The sequence below is a fragment of the Nycticebus coucang genome, chromosome 2 (assembly GCF_027406575.1).
Source record: "Nycticebus coucang isolate mNycCou1 chromosome 2, mNycCou1.pri, whole genome shotgun sequence".
In the NCBI taxonomy this organism is placed as follows: domain Eukaryota; kingdom Metazoa; phylum Chordata; class Mammalia; order Primates; family Lorisidae; genus Nycticebus; species Nycticebus coucang.
The window spans coordinates 10,436,513-10,462,330 of record NC_069781.1 but is presented as its reverse complement, the minus strand read 5'-3'; the positions used below and the strand labels follow the sequence as shown (position 1 = coordinate 10,462,330).

The following is a 25,818-nucleotide window of genomic DNA, read 5'->3' as shown; positions in this document are numbered from 1 at the left end:
GCAAAAGATGAAGTAACATCAGGAAGTCTCAGCTTTCCATCTTAAAGAAGAGCTGGTATCTTTGACGCCTAGTTTATTTTTATTGCAAAGTCAGAAAAAGGAAAACAAACCTCTGCCACAACTACTGAGGAGTCCACTACAATACAAAAGGAAGCGCTTCAAAGGGTATTAAATTCGTCCGAAGCTGAGAGGAAAACGCTGGGTGAGGCTCCCACTCCCATGCCAAGCAGTGAAGAGTACAGGTCTCCACGGATCTGAAAATGCATTTTTTTTTTGAGGCCTGCTCTGTGACTGAGGTTTTATAACCCCGAGTTGGGAATTTTTATCTCCGTTTTGAGGGAGAGAAAACCTGCCCAATGTACTATATGTTAAGTGACCAGGTATGGCAAGTCCCCATACCCCTGCTGGTAACCACTGCATCTAACTGCCTCCAGCTCCCCGGCGAGACATGGGTCGGGTGAGTCACAGGCACCCGAAGAGCTGCAGGAGTGAAGATCTCGGAAGGGGAGGACAGGAGGCAGCCCCTTGCGCTGGTGGGTCCAGGGTCCTGGGCTTCCACCCGGTCCGCTCCGGGGGCCCCTGGGGCGCACCTCGCTGCGCAGCCCCGCTCCTGTCAGCAGGGGGCGCCAAGGAGACCGCGGGCGGAAGGCCATGGTCCCCAAAGCCACCGCCCCTCGCAGAGTCGGGACTCTGGGGTCGAAACAAGGTTTGCCGCCCGCCCGCTCGTCAGTGGCGAGGTTTTGAGACGAGGACAGGGCGGAACTCAGAACCCTAGCCCCAATGAGAGGCCCAGCCCGCTGCGGAGCCATCCCGGTCCGCTCCTGCCCGGAAGCGCGGGCGCCGAGGGGGCGGGGCCGCGAAGCGCTTCCGGGGGCGGGGGGCGCGGGCTGGGGCGGCAGCGGGAGCGGCGGGGACGGGCCTGGCGCCGGCGGCGGCGGAGGGGGCGCCGCGGGCGGGCGATGTGAGCGCGGCGCTCTGGGCAGGTGAGCCGCGCGGGCCGGGGGCAGCGAGCAGGCGGCTGGGCCCGAGCGGGGCGGCGGGGCCGAGGGCAGCCCCGGGACCGCTGTCCGGCTCCCCCTGGGCGCGGCGGGGCGGGTGCCTCCGCGCCTGGTCAGTCCCGCGGGCGGGCGGGCGGCCGGCGCCGGCGGGAGCCGAGGCCAGGCGGGGTCGGGAGGGCCCGGGCACCTGCTGGGGCCAAGCGCGCGCCCCCGAAGGGCCAACCACTTTCGACTCGGGAGTCCGGGCGCCACTGGCCCGGCGGAGGGTCGCGCTCCGGCTGCTGCCCCTGTGCTCTCCAGCCACCGCGCCCGGAGTCTCGGGCTCCTCGGCTTCCGGGCCCCTAGCCTTGGGGTCTCTCCCTTTTGTACGGGTGGGGGGCCAGATGACTGAGTCCCCTGGAATGCCGGGCCCGGCCAGCGGGTCGGCCCTGCGGGGGACTGCAAGGGAACCGCTGCCTCACGCCACAGCATTTCTCCAGGTAAACAGGCAGCGACGACGCGCTGTGCTTGGCCCCGGACGTCTCCATGGTCCCTCTCGCGCTCAGTCGGTCCTGCGATTAGGGAGGGCTGGGCTGGAGCTGACCTGGGGGTGTAAACAGTGCCCTTCTGGGTAGGCGGCTGTGCTTTTAGAGCGGCACTAGTCCGGGAGTCTGGTTTGAGGTTTTCAGCAAGCTTCTAGCATACTGGGTCTCAGTTTCCCCATGTGGTCATTGAGGATTTACGTTAGCTCTGTAAGAGCCCTTCCACCTCTTGGAAGGGCTGTCCCTGGTTCAAGATTCTGGTTCGTTTCACTGACGATTTTTGGCAATGTGGACTTTTTTAGCCACTTCATGTACTTCATTTTAGGTTTTGAAATGACTCCAAGAAGCATTTTTTTCAACCTTACCTTAATTATCATTCATCTCTTGCTTTTGTCCTTAAGTAGGATTAATCACATTCTGCTGAGTTTTTGTATGCAACATTTTTTGTTGTTTATATTTGCACACTTTCTCTTTGTTCCCTAGTCCAAGCCTTTGCTTCACATCTGGATTATTGCAACAGCTTCTAGCTGGTCTCTGACTCCAGAGGTTTCCCCCTCCCCCATCCTTCCTTTATGCTAACGCCAAACTTACTATAGGAAGTCAAAAAATACTTCAGTGCTTGCTTGCTTGTTAAGATGTCAAGATACTGTTCCATGTGGTGGAAGAAAGTAGTAGAAAGTACACTTATGGTCTTCAGGCAGCTTTACACTGGGGGCTGAGAAATTACCTGCAAGAAGGTAATTCTGATGAGACAAGGCTGTGTGCTGTAGAATTCAGGAGAGTTGGAGGTCACTGTAGGTGGAGTGGTCACTGAGGGCTTAGTGAGAGGGCTGGATTTGAGCTGGGTGTTAAAGGATGAGTAGGATTCAGATAGGAAAAGAGGCATCAGGCCCAGTGATCTTTGGAGTTAGTGAATAGACCAGTCTCCTGGCAGAATAGGGTTCATGTGGGAAGGGAGTAGGAGGAGAGATTGGTTGGAGCTGGGACTAGCTCCTGAAAGAACTTGAACACTAGGCTAAAGTTGAGACTTTACTAAAGGCATTGGTGAGCCTTGGGAGATAAGGGGTCTTCAGCTGCCAGAGGAGAAGCAGAGTCTAGGAAGGAGATCAGCTGGAGGGCCATGGCACTTAACACCCACCATTCAAAGATGAGTGTCCTCTTGCCTGCTGCATTGTGTTCAGCCATTACCACCCTGCCCTCATTTCAAGGCTCTCCTTGGTTTGGCCCCACCTCACCTACCTGAACCTTATTCTCTGCTGCTCCTTCTCCACCTCGGTTCCCTGCAGAAGGGAGTTTGTTACTGCCTTTTGGGCTTTGCTTTTGTTGTTTCCCCTTCTGAAGTACTGGCCTTCCTTTTCTTTCCTCTGTGCAAATTCTCCATTTCACTTCCTTCAAGTCCCTGCTGAAGATATACTTCCTCCAAAGGGTGTTCTCTGACTGCCCTACCCCCATGCCTTTGTGGCACTTGGATTTAGCACTTGTTGGTTCCTTGGTTGTTGAACTTGTTCTTATCCCAACTTGAGTGGGAATTTTTTTGAGGACATCGTATCTTTTTTTTTTTTTTTTTTGACAGTCTCATTATGTTGTTCTCCCCCTCTGTAGAGTTCTGTGTTGTCACAGCTCACAGCAACCTCAAACTCTTGGGTTTAAGCAAGTCTCTTGCCTCAGCCTCCCAAGTGGCTGGGACTACAGGTGCCTACTAAAATGCTGGGCTATTTTTCTGTTGCAGTTGTCATTGTTGCTTTGGCTGGCCCTGGCCGGATTCGAACCCGCCAGCCTCAGTGTATGTGGCTAGCGCCATAACCACTGTGCTATGGGCGCTGCCCAGACTGTTTTTTTTTGTTATTGTTACCATTGTTTATCAGGCCCTGGCTGGGTTCGAACCCACCAGCTCCGATGCATGTGGTCTGCACCCCAACCACTGACCTATAGGCACTAAGCCATGACCTTGTATCTTGATACTTTTGTCAGAGCCCTTGCTTATAGTATCTAATACTAGAGCTGGACTTTCAGGTACTCAGATACTTCCTCATTTTTGTTGGCAAACCATTTTGTTTCTTTGTCATTTGATTTTTTTTTTTTTTTTAAGGAGAAGCTGTTATTGATTATCAGCTTTTTTTTGTTGTTGTTATATATAGCTGAAGGTGAATATTTTCAGTTTTCCCTTAGGGAGCAGAAAGCACAAATCCTTGAGACTTAAAAATGTTTACTCCTGATCATGGGAAAAGAAAAAAGTCATGCTGTCAGAGGTTGTTGGAGGCTGTGGCAGAAGAACGTCAACTTTGGAATCAGACACTTTTGAATCCCTGCAAGGCTATTTACTAGCTATGTGAACTTGAGCAATTTATCTAATGTCTCTGGGCTTCCATTTTCTAACTTGTCGTATAGGAGATAGTAAGATCCATTTTATAGGGTCTGTATGAGTATAGAAAGGCAGTATCAAAATTTGCAGCACCTAATAACTATATTTGCATCATCATTATTGTCATTGGGTATAAATTTGTAAAGGTGGAGAAATGGTAGGCCGCTGGACTGTGTGTATCCACTGAGTTGTGGATTTTTGCATGTCTACTTTTGTCTTCCAGTGGAAACACTTGTCAAAAATGTCAGTATCATGAATCTAGAATGCCATCATTTTATTCCCAGTAATTTTAATGTTACTTTAGTTTAAAATCTGCTTAATGTTTTTCAAACTTCTTAATTGTGTCCGTTTAATGTTTTGTAGCTGACAAATTGCTGAATTTAGCTTAGTGAAGGTCATCAACTGAATGCAGTTATATTTCTAGTGGTTATTTTCTGGTTGATGTTGATGGCATGGAAAACCTCATGGAAGAATGCAGTTCAAGGTGAGCTTTTCTAGTCCTTTTGTCATAAGAGGCGGGACTTAATGTATTTTGCAGGTCCAGTGCCCCTGAAGTGCCAGCAGTAAGCAGATAAGATACTATTCCTTATTATTTTTATTTAGAATTCTTTGCCTTAAGAATGTTTTCTCTTTCACCTGAACCAAATCTTTCCAATTCATGGTTAGAATTTTAATCATCTTTTTGCTTGATTCCTAACAGAAGTCAAAAGAATGGACATTTTGCAGACCACCACAAGTTCCCTTAATTATCACATCAGACCCAGCCTGACTTTATCTGTGTGGTAGTATGTGCTTCAGTGAAAATTCTCTTTCCACTTAGAGTTGATCAGTAAGAATTGCCAACAGTAGAAACCCTGCATCTCACTAGTATCCCCGGATTAAAATTTTCTTGTAGGAGGTAAGCGTTGTGACTATGGAGGCTGATAAATCTAGGTCCAAATCCTGGTTCAGCCAGTCATTAGCTGAGTGGCCTTGGGAAAGTTTCTTAGTCCGTCTGAGTTTGTTTCCTCATCTGTAGAATGGGGATAAATGCAACCTCCGTTTTGGTGGTGTGATGATTCAGTGAGCAGGTTAAGAGCTAGTACTTAGCATACTGTGCACATTAGAAGCTCCGTAACTGTTAGACCTTATCATTGTTAGTAAAGTTAAAGAGGCTATTTCTTTCCTGCTTAGAAAGCTCAGAAGCTTCAGATGATGTTTTACATTAACTAAAAGACAAATTGCACCCTTTCCGAATTAGTTTATCTGAGCAGACCTGGAGAATGTTAACGCCTTGGTAGGAAATGTAACAGTTTGGATAAAAATGTTCTTTCAGGCTCCCATGAATTAATGCAGTAAGAACTCTAAACTTGTTTTCTTTTAAATTAGGATGAGTGCTTCATGAATATCCATTACAGAATGCCATTTTATTTATTTATTTTTTTTTCTTGCCTTGGGTTTCAGTAGCACCAGAATGTTTCATGCAGCCCTGGTGTTATTTGGCTACTGCTTTCTAAAGGATTAGATTGTAACTTATGACAGCTCAATTTTAGTTTTAATCTAGACCCAGGCAGAAATACCTAGAAAAGTTATTTTTATGTAGTTGTTACTGCTGTTACCATGCCTTTCGTCTCCAGTGCTTCAATCTGTGGTCTTTTCAGTGACTTTCTGTGTGAGAATGAAAATTAGGGATCTTCAGGTTTCCTGTGTGGATGGAGAAAGCCTAGTTTGAGCTGTGCCTCAGGTATCAGGTATCGGCAGGTGACTAAATAGTCAGCAGGTGCAAATCTGGGTTTAAAACCATGAACATCTTGATTGAGAATAATAGGTACCTCCTGTTGCCTTAAACAACTTCCAAATTTGTAACTTTCCTTTCTTTTCTTGGAAGTGTAACTGGGTATTTTTAAAAGAAGTGTAGCATATTGTGAAGCAAATTAGGTTGTTTATAGGTTAGGTGGGAATAAGCTACCTTGTTAGATTTTGCCGGCTGGCAGAGACTATCCTGTATCTCTGAGGTCTTCAGAAGGAAAAGTTGAGAGCTGAGGGTATGGCTGTTGTGGCAGTCAGTGGTTTTTGAGCCACCAGCTCTGTTTAGGTTGCACCAGCTGACCTATCCAAGATCCTCACTGTGCCAGACGTGCTGCTGGGCACTGAGCACAAGTCCCCGTCAGGGAGCTCACCAGTAAGAGTGAAAGCTCAGCAGGTGGGAGGCTCATAAGGGCAGCACATCTCCCATTGCTTAGTTTTTACACTTTCACTTTTGTTCTGGTTGTCATCATGGGGAGATAGTTTCAGGGCTGTACCCAAGAGTATTGTAGAGGAGACTTCAACAGGTGGGTGTTTTGCCCACATAACATTTGAGAGTCCCTTCTCTTCTTTAGGTTGTCTTCAGAATGGGTTGGCAGGCAGTGTGATAGGATGTCACTATTTTTATTGTTCGGTTTTCTCCTAGCTTAATGGAATGCATTATGCATAATTTTAATTAAGATACTAGTCAGTGGAAATGATGTTTTAGGAGAGGGCTAGATGCAGATGTTACCTCTTACGTGGATACTATGTTACCATACCTTATAGGAGGGGACACCTTTCCTGTTCTCAGCCATCTCTTTTCTGTTTTTTCTCCCTGAATAATCCCATCACAACAATCCTTGGTACAGTTTTGGTCCTCAGTACAAGTCAGTATCTCCAGGTCTTATGTTTATGTTATCTCCAGTTCCAGCCTCAAATTTCCCGCTACACAGTGGGCAACCTGCACTCACTCCACTTGCCCAGGGTGGATATCATGCCTCAGTTTCCAAGTGTTATTGATTCTTCCTTAGATGTTCATGTTGGCTGCTGCCAAGATTCAGTTTGCATTCTCAAACCAAGTGTCCAAGGCTCTCTGCCTTCCCATTGTAGGGTCCTCTTTCCATGTCTCTCCCTGTCCTTGAGTCCTGGCCCCTCTTTATTGCTAGCTAGATCCCAGTTGTACATTTCACTCTGCTGTGCTCTGCTCCATCCATTCCTTCTGTTTGGGGTGTTCTTTCTGTTCCTTTTGAAATGCAAGGCCCTTTGAAAAACATCTTCTACCAGGAAGTTTTCCTTTGTTCTATTTTGATTTTTTAGAAATCTTTTCGGTCAAAGTAATCAGTCTTGTCATTATTTTTCATAGTTCTTTGTTTCTACCTCTGTAACTGTTTGATATTATAATTATCCATTTGCAGCCCATTTTTCTCCTCTAGACTCATTGGTTTAAAAAATATCTATTTAGGTAAAAATCTACATGTCTTTAAATAAAATTTTTTAGGATAATACAACTGTGCAATTAAAAAATTCAAAAGGTATAAAATAAATTGTTTCTCTTCCCTTTTCCTGGCTTTTAGTCCTTCTTCCAAAAGTGACTGCCATTAATAATTCTTGTGATTCCTTTCAGAATGGACAAGGCAGTACACACTATAATTATTCATGTACGAAATATACATGAAGGGAATCCCATATATGCATTCATACACCTTGCTCTTTTGGGCTAAATCATAGAGCTCGTTCCCTGTCAAAGCATACAAATCTGTTCTTTTTCATGGCTGCATAGTATTTCATTATTTATTTATATTTTTGAGACAGGGTCTCACTTTGCCACTCTTGGTAGAGTGCCGTGGCATCACAACTCACAGCAACCTCCAACTCTTGGGCTTAAGCAATTCTCTTGCCTCAGCCTCCCAAGTAGCTGGGACTACAGGCGCCCGCCACAACACCCAGCTATTTTTTTGTTGTTGCAGTTGTTTTTTTAGCTGGCCCTGGCCAGGTTTGAACCCGCCAGGCCAACCTTGGTGTATGTGGCTGGTGCCCTACCCACTGTGCTATGGGCGCTGCCCTTCATTGTGTTTTTTAAACCAATCTCCTTGGGGGGTTATTTGTTTTTGTTTTGTTTCCTATAGCAAAGAAAAGTGCTTAGTGGATAAGCTTGTTACATGTATCCTGATAAGCTTTTGTAAGTACTATAATTTGTAGGCTTACATGCTAATGGTTACCTGTGGAACAAAAGGTAAATACCTTTGATAGATGTTATCAAATTATCCTTCAGGATTGTGCCTGCTAGTTCTTGTAAAATGTGTGCAAAGCTAAATGGGATCTCATTTTTTCTTTTTGTCTTTAATCATGAATAAAGTTAAACATCTTTTCCGATTCTTTTTGTCATTTCTCTTTTTAACTATTTATAGCCTTTGCCCATTCTTCTATAGAGTTTTTTGTATTAGCCTAATTTGATTTATAAATTAAAGAATTTGAAAAGTTTCCTTTGTCAAATATGGATATATTTTTCTTCAGCGTCATTTACCTTTCAGCTTACTGGGAAAGGGATTTTTTTGCTTATTTTGGGGGGTTTTTTGGTCATAATTTGTCTTTGTCTTTGGGGCTTCTGGAATTCATGTCATGCTTAGAAAAGCCTTTATGTCAATATTATTAAAAAATGCACACGTTTTCTTTTTTTTTTTGGTAATAATCAAATCTTTTTAAAATACTGGCATAAAAATATAATGTCATTAAATGGAAAATAATATTCTCTGTACATGCCCTGTGCTTTACAGGAAATTGGTAAATATGTAATACCTTTGAGAACTTGAGGAGCTGTTTTCCATTGATGGGGCATTTTTTTTAATGGGACCCTATCGTGCTATCACGAGCTATATAGGGACATTCATTGCCTTCTTGCCTGTTTTGCTCCAACTCAGTGGGCGTAGCTGGCGAAAAGAAGAGCCTGGATTCAGTCATGAGTTTTGGTTCACCTTCTTGGGATCAGCTGTGAATGTTAAGAGATGATGGGCACCTGCTGTCCCTTGTCTTTGCAAAATGGCTTTTTGTTCTAAAGCTCCTTCAGGTAAAGTGTGCTTTATTTTTTGGAAGCTTTGGAACCTAGTTAGGGGTATCATTCCCATGGTTGGTGCATTTCAGAGCAGTGTCTTCTTACGCTAGGGTTCAGTGACGTGGTCTGTAGCTTTCTGAGTGGCACCTTGTAGATTTACTTAGCCTGCTGTCATTTGGTCTTGTATCAGACCTTTTTTTTTTTATTTCAGAGGAATTTTTTTATTTCAGAGTGTGCACGTATGTTTATTTCTAGAGCTCTGTCCTTCACTTTTCAGGTCTGTGGGAGGACTGTCCCGGGCTGGCTTGAATGGTAATTTACAGGTCAGCAGTGCTCTCCCTGTGCGAGTGGCCTCCCTCTTCCGCTTGCTCAGTTGGGTGTAACTCCACTGTCTGTGTCCATTTTCTTCCCAAAGCTGCTCACTTTCCCCTGTCTTACCTTGTTGGTTTGGCTTCCCTGTGAGTTGGCCTCTGAGATTTCAGATTCAGCTTCTTTGCTGTGCTTTCAGTCCTGGGTGGCCCCTCACAGTTTGCTTTTGCTCTCAGAACCTCAGTCTCAGTGTTACTTTGAGATCTCTTGAACTTGAGCTGAACCTTGTGTCATCTTGGTGGTATCTGCTCTCTGTGACTTTCACCTTCAAACACCAAAAGACTAGTTTACTTGAGCCCTAGATCTGTAGTTTCTAATTAATTGAGAAAGATAGCTTTTTTTTTAAAGCAAGTAAAATGAGCCAGAATAAGGAGCTCTGAATGGGGAATATGGAATAGCTATGAATATGGAAGGCATAATACACTTCAGCTGCAGGGCCCACCTGGGAGTTTGTTTCTGCTCTTGGCCCTTACTGCTACTGGTGATTTGATCTAGCAAAGAGGGAGATTTTGATCTAGAAAAAGGGGACTGTGGTAAATTCCTCAGGCTGAAATTGCTTGGTCATAGGAGATGTGCATTCGTAATTCTGATGGCTATTACTAAAATACCCTGGGCAGCAGTAGAAGGATGTCTGCCCTTGTCCCTGTCCCTTTCCCTGCCCACCTCCCCAGCACTCGAAAGTCCCCCAGGGCAAGCTTGCTCCTCCAATGTCTTTTCTTCAGCTGCTTCTTACCTCCTTCTGCCTGGCCCTTCTATCCTATCCTCCCACGTAGGGGTCTAGGTGGGTGGACTGCACAACAGTCCCAGGAAGGTCAGCATCTTGGATCCTCAGTGTCCCCATCTCTAAAACGGAGGTAATTGCACCTCCCTTTTGGGGATAGGTCTAGAGCAGTGTTTTTCAACCTTTTTTATCTCAACAGCACACTTGAACCTAGAGTTAAACTTCTGTGGCACACTTAAATTATGTTATTTAAAAAAATAATAATATATTTACTATGCTTTGAAGTTCTTTTGAAAATGATTGAATTCATGATCTTTAAAAATTTTCACGGCACACGTAAGATCCCCTCACAGCACACTGATGTGCTATGGCACACTGGTTGAAAATCACTGGTCTAGGCTTGGCACCTGTAGCACAGTGGTTGAGGCCCCAGCCACATATACTGAGGGTGGCCAGTTCAATCCTGGCCCGGGCCAGCTAAACAAACTGACAACTGTAACAAAAAATAGCCGGGCGTTGTGGCGAGCACCTGTAGTCCCAGCTACTTGGGAGGCTGAGGCAAGAGAATTGCTTAAGCCCAAGAGTTTGAGGTTGCTGTGAGCTAGTGACGCCCTGGTACTCTACCAAGGGCGACATAGTGAGACTCTTGTCTCAAAAAAAGAAAATCACTGGTCTAAAGCGTTCAGAGACATAATGCCTACTAAGCCTTTTCAACATGCCTAGCAGATGTCAAGCATTCCTTAAATGGTGGATATGGTGGAGGGACTCCCCTAAGCTAAGGGATGTGGTGGGAGGGGGCTGTCATTCCCTTTACAGTTGCTGAGACTGGTAAGCATGGGAGTGGGGCATGTGGAAGTTGGAGAATGTTGGGGGTGCCCATAGTCAGAGGTGGTCCTTCCCAGAATCCATCCCTGAGGCCCGTGGTCACGGCAGAGCCGGTCAAGAAGGTGAAAGCTGTTTCCCTGGGTGTGAAATTATTCTCTTTCCTTGTAAGAAAATAAGAATTCTAAGGTAAGAAATTAAAGAAATTGAAAGAGATTGTCTTCCTTTTGGTTGAGTAAGCAGAAGAGGCCTGTTGGGAAGTTTGAGGAACTGACAATTTAACTTCCCAACAGACCATTTCAATGAAGTCCTCTCCATGTGTGTTTTTCAAAGGAGTATTTCACAATTCTTATTCAGAGTATAGATTTTATAAATGAAAACAAAATAAGTATTGTTGAAAGCAATATTAATGGTACCGAAGAAAAACCATCCAGCTTATGTGTGTTTGTGTTTTAAATGAAAAGGCAGCAATGTAAATGTCTGGTTTGTGCCTGGTTATTTGCCCAATATAATGTGATAGAAAGACCTATGATTAATCTGCTGAATTAAAGAATACTGATTCTGATGTTTTCAGTGAGTGTAATAATCAAATTCATTATTGTTTTCTGAAGTAGCTGCAAATGTAATTTAAATGAAAAACTAATATAAATCACTACTCTATGTTATCAAAAATGAATTCCATTCCCATATCTCTCTGAGTGTAGGAGAATCTGCATTAAGCCTGTCTCAAACTGCAAGACTGGGACTCATTCATCTTAGAATTCCCTCTGGTTTTGTATATGTAGGAGATTGATATTGAATGAGTATTTCCTATAAATGTAGTAAAAATAATTTAAATTCCCAGTCAGTGTGCCATTTAGTGATTCCAATTAAATCTAATGCTTGCAGCACTTATGACAAACGGCTAATTTCCTTAATTTGCAAAGACCTCTGACAATTCAATAAAAAAGGTAAATATGGGCAAAGAATGTGAATAGGCAATTCAAAGGCAAACTTATACAAATTACCCTTAAACATGAGAAAGATATCAACCTCATTTATAATTAAACAAATACACATCAAAACAATGAGAAAAAACAGCACCTATCTGCTTGGCAAAAGTGAAAAGATAGGCTTGACGCCCATAGCACAGTGGTTATGGCTCCAGCCACACCAAGGGTGGCAGGTTTGAACCCAGCTCTGGCCAACTAAAACAACAATGACAACTGCAACAAAAAAATAGCCAGGCGTTGTGGCAGGTGACTGTAGTCCCAGCTACTTGGGAGGCTGAGGCAAGAGAATCGCTTAAACCCAAGAGTTTGAGATTGCTGTGAACTGTGACGCCAAGGCAGTCTACCAAGGGTGCCATAGTGAGACTCTGCCTCAAAAAAAAAAAAAAAGTGAAAAGGTAACCCCATGGTTGGCATTTATGGGGGAACAGGCCCGTCAGCATTCGGCTAGTGAGAAGATAGTTGCTGCCCCTAAAGGGAGTAATTTGAAATTATCAGTCGAAATGAAAACCTTACCCTATAATCCTTCTGTTAGGAGTTGAGGTTACAGATGTATGTGATATTTATGTTTATACTTACATATACACACATGCATATATATTATAACAGCTATTCTGTGTTTGTAATGGTTATTTAAATTGTTTCTTATTTTTGATATCAGTTGGGAACTGTTTAAGTACATTGTGACATAGCCATCCACGAAATACTATGAAGTTGGAAAAATGAGATTTATGAGTATATGCCACTATGGAAAGATTTTAAGGTATATTAAGTACATTTCTTTAAAGCAGGATACAGAACAGTTTATGCTGATACAGATGTTTAAAATTTTCTTTGAAAGAACACCCAAGTGATTATCTTTGGGAAGAGGGGCTGGGGCTTGGGAAGAGTTTTTAGTGAGTGTAATAGTAGTGTTTTAGTATTCATTTTATATTTTTCTGTTCTATGATTGGAAGTTCTGCCAGTCATACATACAGTTATGCATATATTTTATTTTATTTATTTATTTTTTTATTAAATCATATACATTGATATGATCATGGGGCATCATACATATATTTTATTTTAAAGATAAAATTAGTTAAAAATTGATGTTGCTGAGGTTTAGGCCCACTGACATTCCATGCAGGGGATGAATCAAGACTTGCAAGAAACTAGCAAGTAGCCTGTGAATGAGAACTGCCAGTACAGAGGGGTGGGGATCATATTTGAACTTGATGTCCTTACTAGAGGTTCTGACCTCCTCTATCTCAGGACCACTGGACCTGATACATCTGGTCATCAGTTGTAGAACTTGTATTGATTATGTATTTTGCTCTCTTTAGCTCGGTCATGTGCCTAGGACTGCAATTAATATAGGTGACTGTGTGCCAGTCATTTAGAAACAAGAGTGTTGCTTGTTAGCAGCTCTAAGGAGGAGTCTTTGAATCTCATTGTCACTGTCAGAAGGAAGTGTTAAAGGAGAGGAGAGTGAAGCACTTTCTCATTTTGCAGAGAAAAGGAATCCCTGTCTTAGGTGTTAATCACGGTGTTTCATTTTTCTTAGTGATTTTCCTTCAAGTATAGCTCTTTACTTTCCTGGGGAGAGAAAAAGCCACACGGAGGACTGTTTTCCTTCTTATATCCTGTGTCAGAAATGCTCTATTGCTTTCCTTTCTCTGCCAGTTTTTGCCCAGGAGTCTTAAAAGCCTGAACCCACCTTCTTTTTGCTCAGGACCACACCTCTTAAAAGCCTGAACCCACCTTCCTTTTACCCTTTCATTCCAAAGTCACTGTTTATATACCTATGTTATGAAAATGATGTAGTGAACAAGGTAACATTTGGTCATTTGATCACTTCTCAGATGCTGAGATGCAGCTGAGTTGGATTTTTGTTAAGTTTTGCCAATTTGAGAAGCAAGTATTGTCTCGTGTTAATTTTTGTGTATCGATGAAGTTGTTAATCTTGTTTTTCTCTCTGTTTAAAGGTTAGTTTTTTGTTTTTAAGCTTCTTTTTTTTTTTTTTTTGAAACAGTCTCACTTTGTTGCCCTTGGTTGCTCACAGCACCCTCAAACTTTTGGGCTCAAGTATTCTCTTGCCTCAGCCTCCTGAGTAGCTGAGACTATAGGTGCCTGCCACAATGCCCAGCTATTTGTACAGATGGGGTCTCGCTGTTGTTCAGGCTGGTTTCAAATTCCTGAACTCAGGCATTCCACGGCCTGGGCCTCCCAGAGTGCTAAGAGTACAGGCGTGAGCCACCATGCCTAGCATTTTTTAAAGCTTTTGTTCTTAGTCTTTGCCCATTTTTATTTGTTTTATTTGCCTTTTATTGATTTGTGAGAGTCTTATACTTGTACAAATAGTTTTGATAATTTTTTTCTTTTTTGCTAAAAGGTATTTTTTAGATATGTAAAAGTTTTATGTCTGTAGTTAAACCCATGTTTTCTCTGGTATCTATCTTTGTGTCCTAAGAAATTTTTAGAGGTTATTTTGGGCTCTGCTGTGAAGAAGGGATCTAATTTTATTCAGATTCTCTAAGCAGCACCTATATATGTCCCAGAAGTCACCCCTAAAGTCACCATAAATAGGGAAAATGGGAAATTGTAGCTACATGCACCTTTATTTACAAACTATTCATTACAAAATTTTACAAAATTCATCACAAAATTTTATAAAGAAGTGGCCAGCATGCAGAGAATATTTTGTAAAATTTTGTACTGAATATTTCTTCCTGTAATGAATAATTCTTCCTGGTTTACTGACTTGAAATGGCCTGCCAGGCCGTCACAGTCTGATTTCTACCTACCTTGACAGTCTCGCATGGCCTCTGCCCTTCCCTCCATGCCTTGTTCCTGCTGTGCCAAGACACTTCCAGCACAACCTTCCTTCCTGACCCTTTGTAAATGTGACTCCTTCTGTCTGACAATTTCCCTATTGCACCCCCAAGAGTCCCAAATATCTGGGTAACCTTTATTTATCCTTTAGGTCTCATTTAAAGTAACATTTGTTCAGGTGACCTTCTCTGACCACTCCCCGTTAAGAGAGATCTCATAGCTCTTGTTCTAATTTATAAGGAGAGAGTGACAAGTCCCTTAGGTGCCTAGTGTCAGACATTCAGTCACACGTACCAGATGAATTACAGCTTAATCATACACGGTACTTATAACTTACAGATAGAAGTCTGGCTGTGTTTTTCTTTTTCTAAAATTTCTTTAGGATTTATTCCTCTAGAACTTCACTGTTCTGTTTGGTAGCACTGGCCATATGTGGCTGTTGAGCACTTAAAATGTGGTTTAGTCCAAATTGACACGTGCTGTGTATGAAATATACATATCAAGAGTTCTGACACTTAGTATGAAAAAAAGAATTTAAAATGTCTCATAACTTTCTAATATTGATTACATGCTGTATGGTAATGTTTTATATATATTGGGTAAAATAAAATATAATTTTTTTTTACTTTTAAAAATGTAATTTTTTGCTTTTAAAAATTGAATTACACATATGATATCTTATATTTCCATTGGATAGCAGTGTTTAGGGGAATTTTGAAATAGTTTTATCAGGTTTCTAGAAAATATTCCTTTGGGCTGCATTATATTTATAAATTAATTTTGAGGAAAATTGTCTATATAGCATTGACTCTTCCCATCAGAAACATGGTATATCTCTTCATTTATACATGTTTTTTTTTCTTTTATGTATCATCCTTCTGTTCTTTTTATTTTTATTTTATTTTTATTATTATTATTTTCTTCTTGACCCTGTTTTCAGTTTAGTCCCCTCTCATTTCTTTTTATTTTTATATATTTGCTTTTTTAGAGACAGAGTCTTACTCTATGGCCAGACTGGAGTGCAGTGATGCAGTCATAGCTCACTGTAACCTCCATTTCCTGGCAGTCTTCACACCTGGGCTTCTCAAAGCACTGAGATTACAGGTGTGAGCTGTTGCACCTCGATTCCCTCCCCGAGATAGTTCATAGTTCTTTTGCTATATTGTTATTTGTACCTTGTCGTTATCGTACCTGTTTTTTATGTACAGTTAAAACCCTCTACTTACTACATCCTGATTCTAAGAGATTTTTCAGGTGATACTTGTGTTTTACTTTTAAATTGTCTGCAAATACCTCATTTTGCTGTGTATAATGCACACCTTTTTGCCCAAATTTTTGAGGAAAAAATAAGGATGTGCATTATACATGGGTAGTACTAATTCTGTATCTATATACCTGTTTTCAGTTCTTTCATTTATGCTCATGCATTGAAAAGTGTAATTCTAGAAAATAATAACTATGTCTGTATGCAAAATAATACCCTGGAATACAGCAATCAGTTTTGTTGAACTTACAACGAACTTGCAACGGAAGTATTTTTGGCCAACAAAGAGCAACATATTTCTCTTCATACACTCTAGGCAGGAGCTAGCAATCTAGCTGATATTTTTACCAAAATTATTGGAAAATTCCTTTGTACCTTGTATCTGTTCTTGTCTTTGTAATTATTTGTTACATAAAATTTCTTGTACCATAATATGTTAAAAAATAAAAGTTAAAATTCCTTTATAATGTAAAAAACAAGTACCTAAACATAAAAAATTTGAATTCAAAAATGAAAACAGAAGATTTTTTTCCCTGAAGTTTGGGCCAAAAACATGGGTGTGCATTGTAGATGGGAGTGCCTTATATACAGTAAGATACAGGTAATATCTCCATGGAATTGTAATTTTGTTTCTTTTAATGGCTGTGTGCCTTCATTTTTCCCTTTATCTTGTTGCATTGGCTGGAAGTTCCAGAATAATATTAAGTAAGAATAGTGATGGCAGATATCTTTGTGTATTTTCCTAGGCACCGATGGGAATGCCTTTACTAAAATGATTATTAGAATGTTCTCCCGGGAAAAGTACCTTAAGAAAAGAGTACCAGCATTAAATGAGTTTGCGAACTGCTGAGTAAACAGAATTCTTATCTAAGGACTTTTCAGATGGGTTATACTGATGTGTTTTTTAATCTCTAGGAGATAAGGATATTGGGGTTAGCTCCTGGATTTGTTTTCTATTGGATATATTTTGGGAAATGGCAGACATGATGTTTCCTTTTTAAGAACAGTGTTGCCATTGGTTTTCAGTAGGCAATGTTTGTTATGTTAAGAAAGTATTGTTCTGTTTCTAGCTTACTGAGGATTTTTTCATTACTCTGAAAGGGTATTTAACTTTCCCAGATGTATTTTTGGCATAGTAGTGATTTGGTCGTATGGATTTTTTTCCTTTGACTTTTTGATGTTACAAATGATATTGTCTGTTTCCTAACATGACCATCCTTTCCTAACATTGTGAATAAAGCAGCCGTTCTTGGTCATAATATATTATTCTTTTAATAGGTTATATTTGCTAGTATTTCGTTTAAGACTTTAAAATCTATTTACTTAGATGAAGTAGACAGTTTTCTTCTTTATGCTGTTTGTCATCTTCTGGTATCCGATTTGTGCCATATGAACTGAGATGTTTTAAATGTTTTTACATACATCTAGAACTGTGTGAACGGCCTGAAGATCATTTGTGCTTTGGCACTTCTGTTTCTTACTTAGTTCTGCCAATTTATGTTATCCTAAAAATATGTTCATTCCATACAGATTTCAAATTGATTTCAATCATAAATCTAGGATAAATAAGGGCATAGTATTTCTTTTTGACTAAAATGTTTTAACTCAAATTTTGATGTGATAAAAAAAATTCCGATATGATTTAGTCACACTAACTGATTGATCTTTCCTGCAAGAGTCTTAGATTTAGTTGCACATGGCCGTATCGTAACATTTAAAGACTTTTTGCTGTGATTGTGTACTATTTTTCTGTATTATTTTCTTACTGTCTTTGGCTTTAATTTATTGTACCTTTCCTGATGTCCTGAATTGAGTCCTTTTTATATTTATTGTTAATTGATATAGTCTTTGAAGGCACTGGCTTTCCCTGTTACATTTTTTGTTGTTTTTTCAAAATCCCCAACATTTCATTATGAAAAATTTCGAACATACAGAAAAGCTGGGAGAATTTTACAATAAATACCCAGATACCTACCATGTAGACTCTATACTCATTAAATTTTTGCTATGTTTGCTTTATCATGTATCTATTCATCTCTTTTTAGGGGATACATTCTCAAGTAAGTTGAAGACATGCAAATTTTACTCCTAAATCCTCTTTATTCCAGATTTTATGTGAATTTCCTCATTTTCTAAGAAGTTTTATTACTTTTTTTATTGCCTAGAATTTAGTATTGTACAAGATGTGTTTAAATTTCTATTGGTTGCATTTTAAAACCTAAAATATAATTGTTAGATCTAGTTTTATTGTGTTTTGGTCAAAGAATGGAACCTGGGCTATATATTCTTGAATAGTTCTGAGCATTCCAGTACTTCAGATTCTAGGAGAGAGTAAGGAACCTTTCTAGGTGTGCCGGAGCCGTGAGCACTAGTGGAGGAGACTGCACTTTTGGTGTTTCCATCACTCTTTTAACTCCTACTGTCTAAAAGTGCTCTTCACTGAAAGGCTAAGCATTGTAAATCTATGAATTTCCATCCCCCAAAGGATATAAAGGTGTCCAGAGGTGAAACAAATGCAAAACAAGACAATAAGCTCAGCGCCTGTGGCTCAAGCGGCTAAGGCGCCAGCCACATACACCTGAGCTGGCGAGTTCAAATCCAGCTCAGGTCCGCCAAACAACAATGAGGACTGCAACCAAAAAATAGCCGGTTTTGTGATGGGCACCTGTAGTCCCGGCTACTTGAGGGTGGAGGCAGGAGAAATCGCTTGAGCCCAGGAGTTGGAGGTTGCTGTGAGCTGTGATGTCACAGCACTCTACCCAGGTCGACAGCTTGAGGCTCTGTCTCAAAAACAAAACAAAACAAAAACCAAGACAATAATATTAAAAAGGGTTTAGCTCCATTTATTGTATTCAGTGTGCTCTATACTTGAAAAATACCTAGGCTAATTGATCATTATTTGGCTTTAGGTGAATTAACTGGAACATGAAAGTGTAAAAATGAGCAAGAGGAAGAATGCGCAGGTAGACCTAAGGACATACAGTAGCTACAATGGTATTGTTGTAAGCTTGTGTTTATGCCACTTGCACTTAGTGAGGAGTCCTTGGTGAATTACGAAAACTCTCTCTTTTCGCAGAGTACGCTTCATGTCAGTAGAAATGGACAGCAGCAGTTTTATTCAGTTTGATGTGCCCGAGTACAGCAGCACCGTTCTGAGCCAACTAAACGAACTCCGCCTGCAAGGGAAACTATGTGACATCATTGTCCACATTCAGGGTCAGCCGTTCCGAGCCCACAAAGCCGTCCTTGCTGCCAGCTCCCCGTATTTCCGGGACCATTCAGCATTAAGTACCATGAGTGGCTTGTCAATATCCGTGATTAAAAATCCCAATGTGTTTGAGCAGTTGCTGTCTTTTTGTTACACTGGAAGAATGTCCTTGCAGCTGAAGGATGTCGTCAGTTTTCTGACTGCAGCCAGCTTTCTTCAGATGCAGTGTGTCATTGACAAGTGCACGCAGATCTTAGAGAGCATCCATTCCAAGATTACTGTTGGAGATGTGGACTCTGTTACCGTCGGTGCCGAAGAGAATCCCGAGAGTCGCAATGGAGTGAAAGATGGCAGCTTCTTTGCCAACCCAGTTGAGATCTCCCCTCCATACTGCTCTCAGGGCCGGCAGCCCGCTGCAGGCGGCGATCTCCGGATGGAGACGACTCCGGGCAAAGCTCTGCGCAGCCGCTTGCAGGAGGAGGGGCACTCGGACCGCGGGAGCAGCGGGAGCGTTTCTGAGTATGAGATTCAGATAGAGGGGGACCAGGAGCAAGGGGACCTCCTGGTGAGGGAGAGCCAGATCACCGAGGTGAAGGTGAAGATGGAGAAGTCTGACCGTCCCAGCTGTTCGGACAGCTCCTCCCTGGGTGACGATGGGTACCACACCGAGATGGTTGATGGGGAACAAGTAGTGGCGGTGAACGTGGGCTCCTACGGGTCTGTGCTCCAGCATGCGTATTCCTATTCCCAGGCAGCCTCCCAGCCAACCAGTGTATCAGACGCTTTTGGAAGTCTGAGTAATTCCAGCCCCTCTCGGTCCATGCTGAGCTGCTTCCGAGGAGGGCGGGCCCGCCAGAAGCGGGCCTTGTCTGTGCACCTGCACAGCGACCTGCAGGGCCTGGTGCAGGGCTCTGACGGTGACGCCGCCACCAGCAACCCTGGGTACGAGAGCAGCCCCCGGGAGAGGAGCACAAGGGGCCACTGGTACCCGTACAACGAGAGGCTGATCTGCATTTACTGCGGGAAGTCCTTCAACCAGAAAGGAAGCCTCGACAGGCACATGCGACTCCACATGGGAATCACCCCCTTTGTGTGCAAGTTCTGCGGGAAGAAGTACACGCGGAAGGACCAGCTGGAGTACCACATCCGGGGCCACACCGACGACAAACCGTTCCGCTGCGAGATCTGCGGGAAGTGCTTTCCCTTCCAAGGCACCCTCAACCAGCACCTGCGGAAGAACCACCCGGGCGTCGCCGAAGTCCGGGGTCGCATGGAGTCCCCAGAGAGAACAGATGTGTATGTGGAACAGAAACTAGAAAATGATGCATCGGCCTCAGAGATGGCCTTAGATTCCCGGATGGAAATTCACACAGTGTCTGATGCTCCCGATTAAGGTGGTAAAGAAATACACCCAAACAAAGCACATTAATCAATGCATATTTGTGATTTGCTTTGTTGTAATCTTTAGTTTTCCCAACCATCTGGAAATCTCTTGTCTCTTGGCGGTTTTCTAAAGTTTCTGGATGGAACACTTTGTTGTGTTTATCCTTTCCCCTGTCTTCCTTCCCCGAAGGAGCTCAATGCATGAAGGGCAGTGCATCCAGGGAAAACACAGGCTGACAGTATTCCTCTTTGGCTGAACTCTTAATCCAAAATCTGCCAGCAATTTAGCTATGCCAACTGGTTGACCCTCCACTCTCTGCCAAGAGGCATACTCTCTCGTGTGTGCTGGCAGCAGTGCATTTTCATGAGGAGACTAGGATGTCGTCAGCTGATACAAATGGGTAACCTTTTCTAATTTAAAATTCCTTTTAGGGGGTAGTTAGACAATTTATATATATATAATAAAGTGATTATTATATATATAGTATATATATACGTTATCAAATTTGATTTTATTCTGGTTGAGGTGAATGTAAGAGGAATATATAATTTAATACAATGTGAACAGGGCTTTTGACTCTGTCTTATCCCTACCTAATATGTTAGGAATTTGCCCCTTCATTTCCTTTATAAAAGAATGTTAGTAGGTTTTCATATCTATTAATCATTGTGTCCAAAAGCAAGCAAAGCAAATCACAGTGTTCATAGCTCTGCTTCATAACAAATACATAAACCAAATGCCATAGAATTTCTTCAACTCTAGTCGGAAACCGTTTGGAATTTTTGTTAGTTGTCCAGTGGGTAAGCTGGATGACCTGTGGTGCTGACCTTTTTACATAGTGTAGTGTTATATTAGCCAACCCCAAAGGAGCAGTGGTTTTCAAGGTTTTTACTGGCCTACAAATCTACCTTCATTCCGTACTGTAGAAACATACATACCAGGTAACTAAATCAAATCATTCTCTACATGAGTTAGTTCTCGCGCTAAAGGAAAGGGATTTATAGTTCTGTCTACAGAATTCTCCAAGCAGTGTTGTGGGTTCTTTTCTTCCTTTCTCTTTCAAACAGCCAGTTCAGGTGCACAGCAACTTTTTCTACATGCAGTTCCCAGGGTAACTGCAGAACTTGGAATTTGTATTTTTTGTAAAGCTATACTCTATGGGAATTGCAAGCAATATATCTATCTTAGTATTGTGTGTGCTAATGAGAGCCCTCAGCGGCTCCTCCACTCTCAGTGTTTCCTGCTTAAAGAACCAACAGTTAAAGAAGCCCTCTAAGATACTCAGTGTGTCACCAAATCTGTGTGTGTCACCATTCTTTTGGTCATGTGGTGCTATTTTCATGTTGTGTCTTTTAGGTCAGTATAGTTGTAGAAAATGTGAAATCTAATGGTGTAATGGTGGATTACAGTTGTTTTCCTCTCTTGAGTTCAGAGCTTGAAAAGACACCTCAAAAGCATGTGCCGGCAAACACATTGCTGTGTGAAAATATACCCAAGTCCTGTTTGAATAATGTTTTATCAGCACTTTGGGAAATGTCTTTAGTTCTGGATTGTGTCCACATACCCGAACAGGCTTTACAAGATTGCTTTGGTACTGTATACTCTGACAGAGGGTGATTTCCTTAGCAGTTTCTTGGTGAGTTTGTGCTGCAGGCTGTTGGGGGGGATGTCACTGCTTCAGTCTCTGCCTAAGAACCTGGGCTGAGACCCACAGCCAGAACAGTGCAGCCACCTCAAGGAGAAAACAGAAACGAATGACCCGCCTCAGAGGCTGGGAGTTAAAGACTACAGAAACAGATGTTTGCTGATTTCCCATGCTTTTTTGGTTCTTAACTGTACCAATAGTGGATTTTTGTTGTTTTTGTTTTTGAGAAGAAAAGTCATTCAAGCTCTTCTTGTGCAGTAACCCCTGGGGGTGGTAGCCGTACAGCAGCTTCTCCTTAGCACACAGGATCTGTTCACGTGTGAACTGCTGCGCTACATCAGTGTTAGCTCCGTACAGATTACACTCTAATCTGCTGCTCCTGAGGAGCAGCTTTTGCTAAATCGGGTATATAGTATGCCTTTTTCCTCATCAGACTGCCTAAGTAGGGGTTTGTTCTCTCCCTGGAGCACTTGTTCAACTCCTGTTAAAGCCTCGTGCCTCAAGGGGAGGCTGGACCCCAAGTGTTTACCCACTTAAATATGTTCTGGGGTTTCAGGTAAATGTTTGTGATTTTTTTTTCCTTACATGAGTAAGTTTGTTTCTGATTTTTTTTTTAAGATTTAAATGCAAAAAATTTGTGTTGTAATACAGATTAAGTCTGTGACAAGAAAAGGCCCAAATCCAAGGACATAAGAGGTCAAGCTCAGGGAAGGAGCCTCCTTTTCACTCAGGCTTGGGGCCTTCTGTGAGGTCTCCAGAGCATTCTTCCGGTATGTGAGAAGCGTTAGGAGGTGAGAGCATCCCGGGCAGGGACCTCCGATGTCCTGGCTCTTGTCATTGTGTCCGTCTTAACTTTATTTACATGGAGTTCTTCGTATGTGTAAATTTGTTTAACTGGTTTGAGTTTACCAAAGAGTGACTTATCCAAAATTGTCTTTGACAAAAATATACATTGCTTTGATTGTACAGTTCAGGTTCAAACATTGTAATGGGACTGTTAAGGGGCAGAAAATTGATTAAGTTTCTCTCTAATAATCATGATTCACATTTTGCAAGTTCACTTGCTCCCATTCATGTTGCTGACACTTTCCCCTTTCCACTGCTCGCAGTGTTAAGAATGAATTCTCAAGCCATAACACAGTACTGTAAAGTTCCGCAGGGCTTCGAGGGAGGCAGCGCTAGGCCAGCACGGAGCTGTGTAGCCTCTCTGAGCATTTGTACTGTCATGCTTCCCAGGGGCATGACTGGTGAGAGATTAACTCCATTCAGATCGGGCAGCAGCAATTAATTGTGCCTTGCCGCACGAGGATGTGCCAGGAGGATTAACATGACCACAGAGCAGAAACATTCTCTCCCTGAAGTTCACATCACGTCTCCACAGACGAAGTACGCTGTGTAACTCCTTAGAGCAACTCTTTTTGGAAAGCAAAGTCCCTATTTCTGTACAGTTTTAGGTTAAATGTTTCATTTATAACAAATGCAGAAATCAATAAGATACAGTGATATGTGAATAAATCTTTCGCAGTAAAATATATCCTGAATTCCTATAGGCTTGTTCATAATTGAGTCTCTTCTCGAGCTACCTTTCCAATATTAGACAATGTGAAGACAGTGACAGCGTCCTTTTCTAGAGATGTTTAGCCTGTTATTACAAACTGTGAAAACAAAGAATTTTATACTTTTACTAACGTGCGTGGTTTTAAACAGTTATTTTCATTCTAATCAGTTCTCTACCCTCTAATTTCTACTAAAGTTGTAAATACATTTAGAAATTATATTTGTAAATACAGTATATGGAGACAAGTTAATTTTCTGATCAGTGGAAAGCCTCCCAACCAATTGGCTCTGCCTTGACAGTTGTGGTTTTGTTTTGGGTTTGTTTTTTTTTTAACAACAGAAAGGATACTGTTGGTTCACTGTTAAGCAGAATATACTGTAGAACTAAATTGATAATTTTTAAATTTTCCAGAGCATGAGTAAATGTCTTTTCTAATGATAGCAGTTATAACCAACTCTTTGTTTCCCCTTAGCCCAAACCATACTTCTGCATATTTTATGTGTGGTTTTGTTTTTATTTTTGTTTTTACAGCCAACTTGCAGGAACTCAAAGTAAGGGCTGGTGGAGAAATCATCTATGTGAATGAGCTTTACTTTAAAGAGATCAATGTATTTTATTTTAACAACTTTTTCTATTAGTTACTGTGATTTTTGTTGTTGTTGTTTTTGTCGTCGTCATTATTGTTAAATTCTATAATGGTTTCCTGTGAAGCCTCCACTGAAAGGGACTCAAATATGCAACACCTAAACTATTTTCCAAGGGCACACGCCCCTTGAATGGTGCTTCTAGACTGGTCAGGGTTATTTATTAAATTTTATATATGAAAGTATTGGGGAATTATGTAAATTCTTTATATGAAACTATCTAGTTCATAAATCATAGATTTCATAGTACTCAGTGCAACTGAACTACAAGTTCAGAAAAGTCATTCACATTGTTCCAAATTTGTAATGGTTGTCACACGTCACATTCGTCTTTTTCAGTAAGTGCCAGAGTGTTCCCACTGTTTCTGCCCAGGGCTTGACTTCTCGGCCCAGAAGAGAACCTGTTTTCTCTGGTTCCCTCCTTGGGTCTGGCACAGACAGGGCTATTGTAGTTCTTTATCAAGTCCAGGAGTCAGCCTTGCTTGGCGCTCCGTGTAGCAGATTCAGTACACAGACCTCTTGCTGCCCCTCAGTGACAAGTATGCTGTGAATTCAACCTTGGACTTGCTGCCCAAGCCTTTGGTTGCTGCCCTGACTATTGTTAAGAGGTAAATCTACCTGGTTTGTTGAGAATGACCATATTCCTAATGTGAAAACCATCTCTCTCACCACTTTTATTAGTAGGGCTAACATTTTTTCCGTTATAAATGGTTGAGCAATTTGAATGACTTAACACAGTGTCATTATCTTGCAATATAAACTGGTAACCTCACAACTCCACACTTCATCACCATATGAAGTAAATGAAGCTAGCTAAGCGGATGCTGTATCAACTAGTAACTTGCCATTAAGGATTATTTTATAGCATGAATTTAAGACTATTTATTCAAATGATATTTTACTCTTGTATTCATTTTGTTTTAGATTTGTGACATGACTATTTCAGTGCTGCTTAATTTTGTTCTGAATTCTTGTTTCTTGCTTGTAAATGGCTTTTTTATGGTATAAATAAAGTCAATGAACATTGCTGTTTGTAAATAAAAATGCTGCTAGAGCACATGTGCTGTGGTCTCCCTGTGTGTTGGCCCCTCGGCCTCCATGAGTTTGTCACTAGTGCTGACAAACATCTGCTGTGTCATGGTTTCTGTAACCACTGTTTTTGAAAGGTTAGGGTTTCGTAAGATGCTCTTGTGCCACTATCGTGATGAGGAGAAGAGAAAGAAGCAGGTGTATTTCTGACCTTCCTCTGGTGTGACGAAGACTGCATAACCAGGGGGCCTCGTTTGTACTCAGGCTTCCCCAGAGGGAATCTGGTGCACACTTTCCCCATGTGCCTGCAGAAGTGCCCCCTGTACCCCCTTGAACACTCCTTGCTCGGTCCTCTGAAGAGTGTGGAGTTGCGTGGGCTGTTTCTTCTGTCTCCACTGTCTTTTCTTTTTTCTTTTTCCTTTTGTGGTTTTCGGCCGGGGCTGGGTTTGAACCTACCACCTCCGGCATATGGGACCGGCGCCCTACTCCTTGAGCCACAGGTGCCGCCCCTGTCTCCACTGTCTTCTCCTCTTAGCCAATTAACTCCTCTCTCCTCCTCCAGGTTTCAACTCAGGGGGCCTTCTTCCCCCTAGCAGCCCTCTCAGTCAGGCCTCTCTAACATGATGCTTGCTGAACTGTGTTCCTGCCCTTTAGAACGTATATTTCAGTTTGTA

General features: G+C 42.0%; 1 protein-coding gene across 1 annotated transcript; it reads left to right on the top strand.

The window, feature by feature from the left end:
- The first annotated feature begins 882 nt into the window (after positions 1-882).
- On the top strand, positions 883-25,172 carry ZBTB34 (zinc finger and BTB domain containing 34). Its single transcript, XM_053562228.1, has 2 exons — positions 883-983; positions 18,753-25,172. Exon 2 carries the CDS (start codon positions 18,763-18,765, stop codon positions 20,275-20,277), a length of 1,515 nt encoding a protein of 504 aa, XP_053418203.1. The 5' UTR covers positions 883-983; positions 18,753-18,762; the 3' UTR covers positions 20,278-25,172.
- The last annotated feature ends 646 nt before the right edge of the window (positions 25,173-25,818 follow it).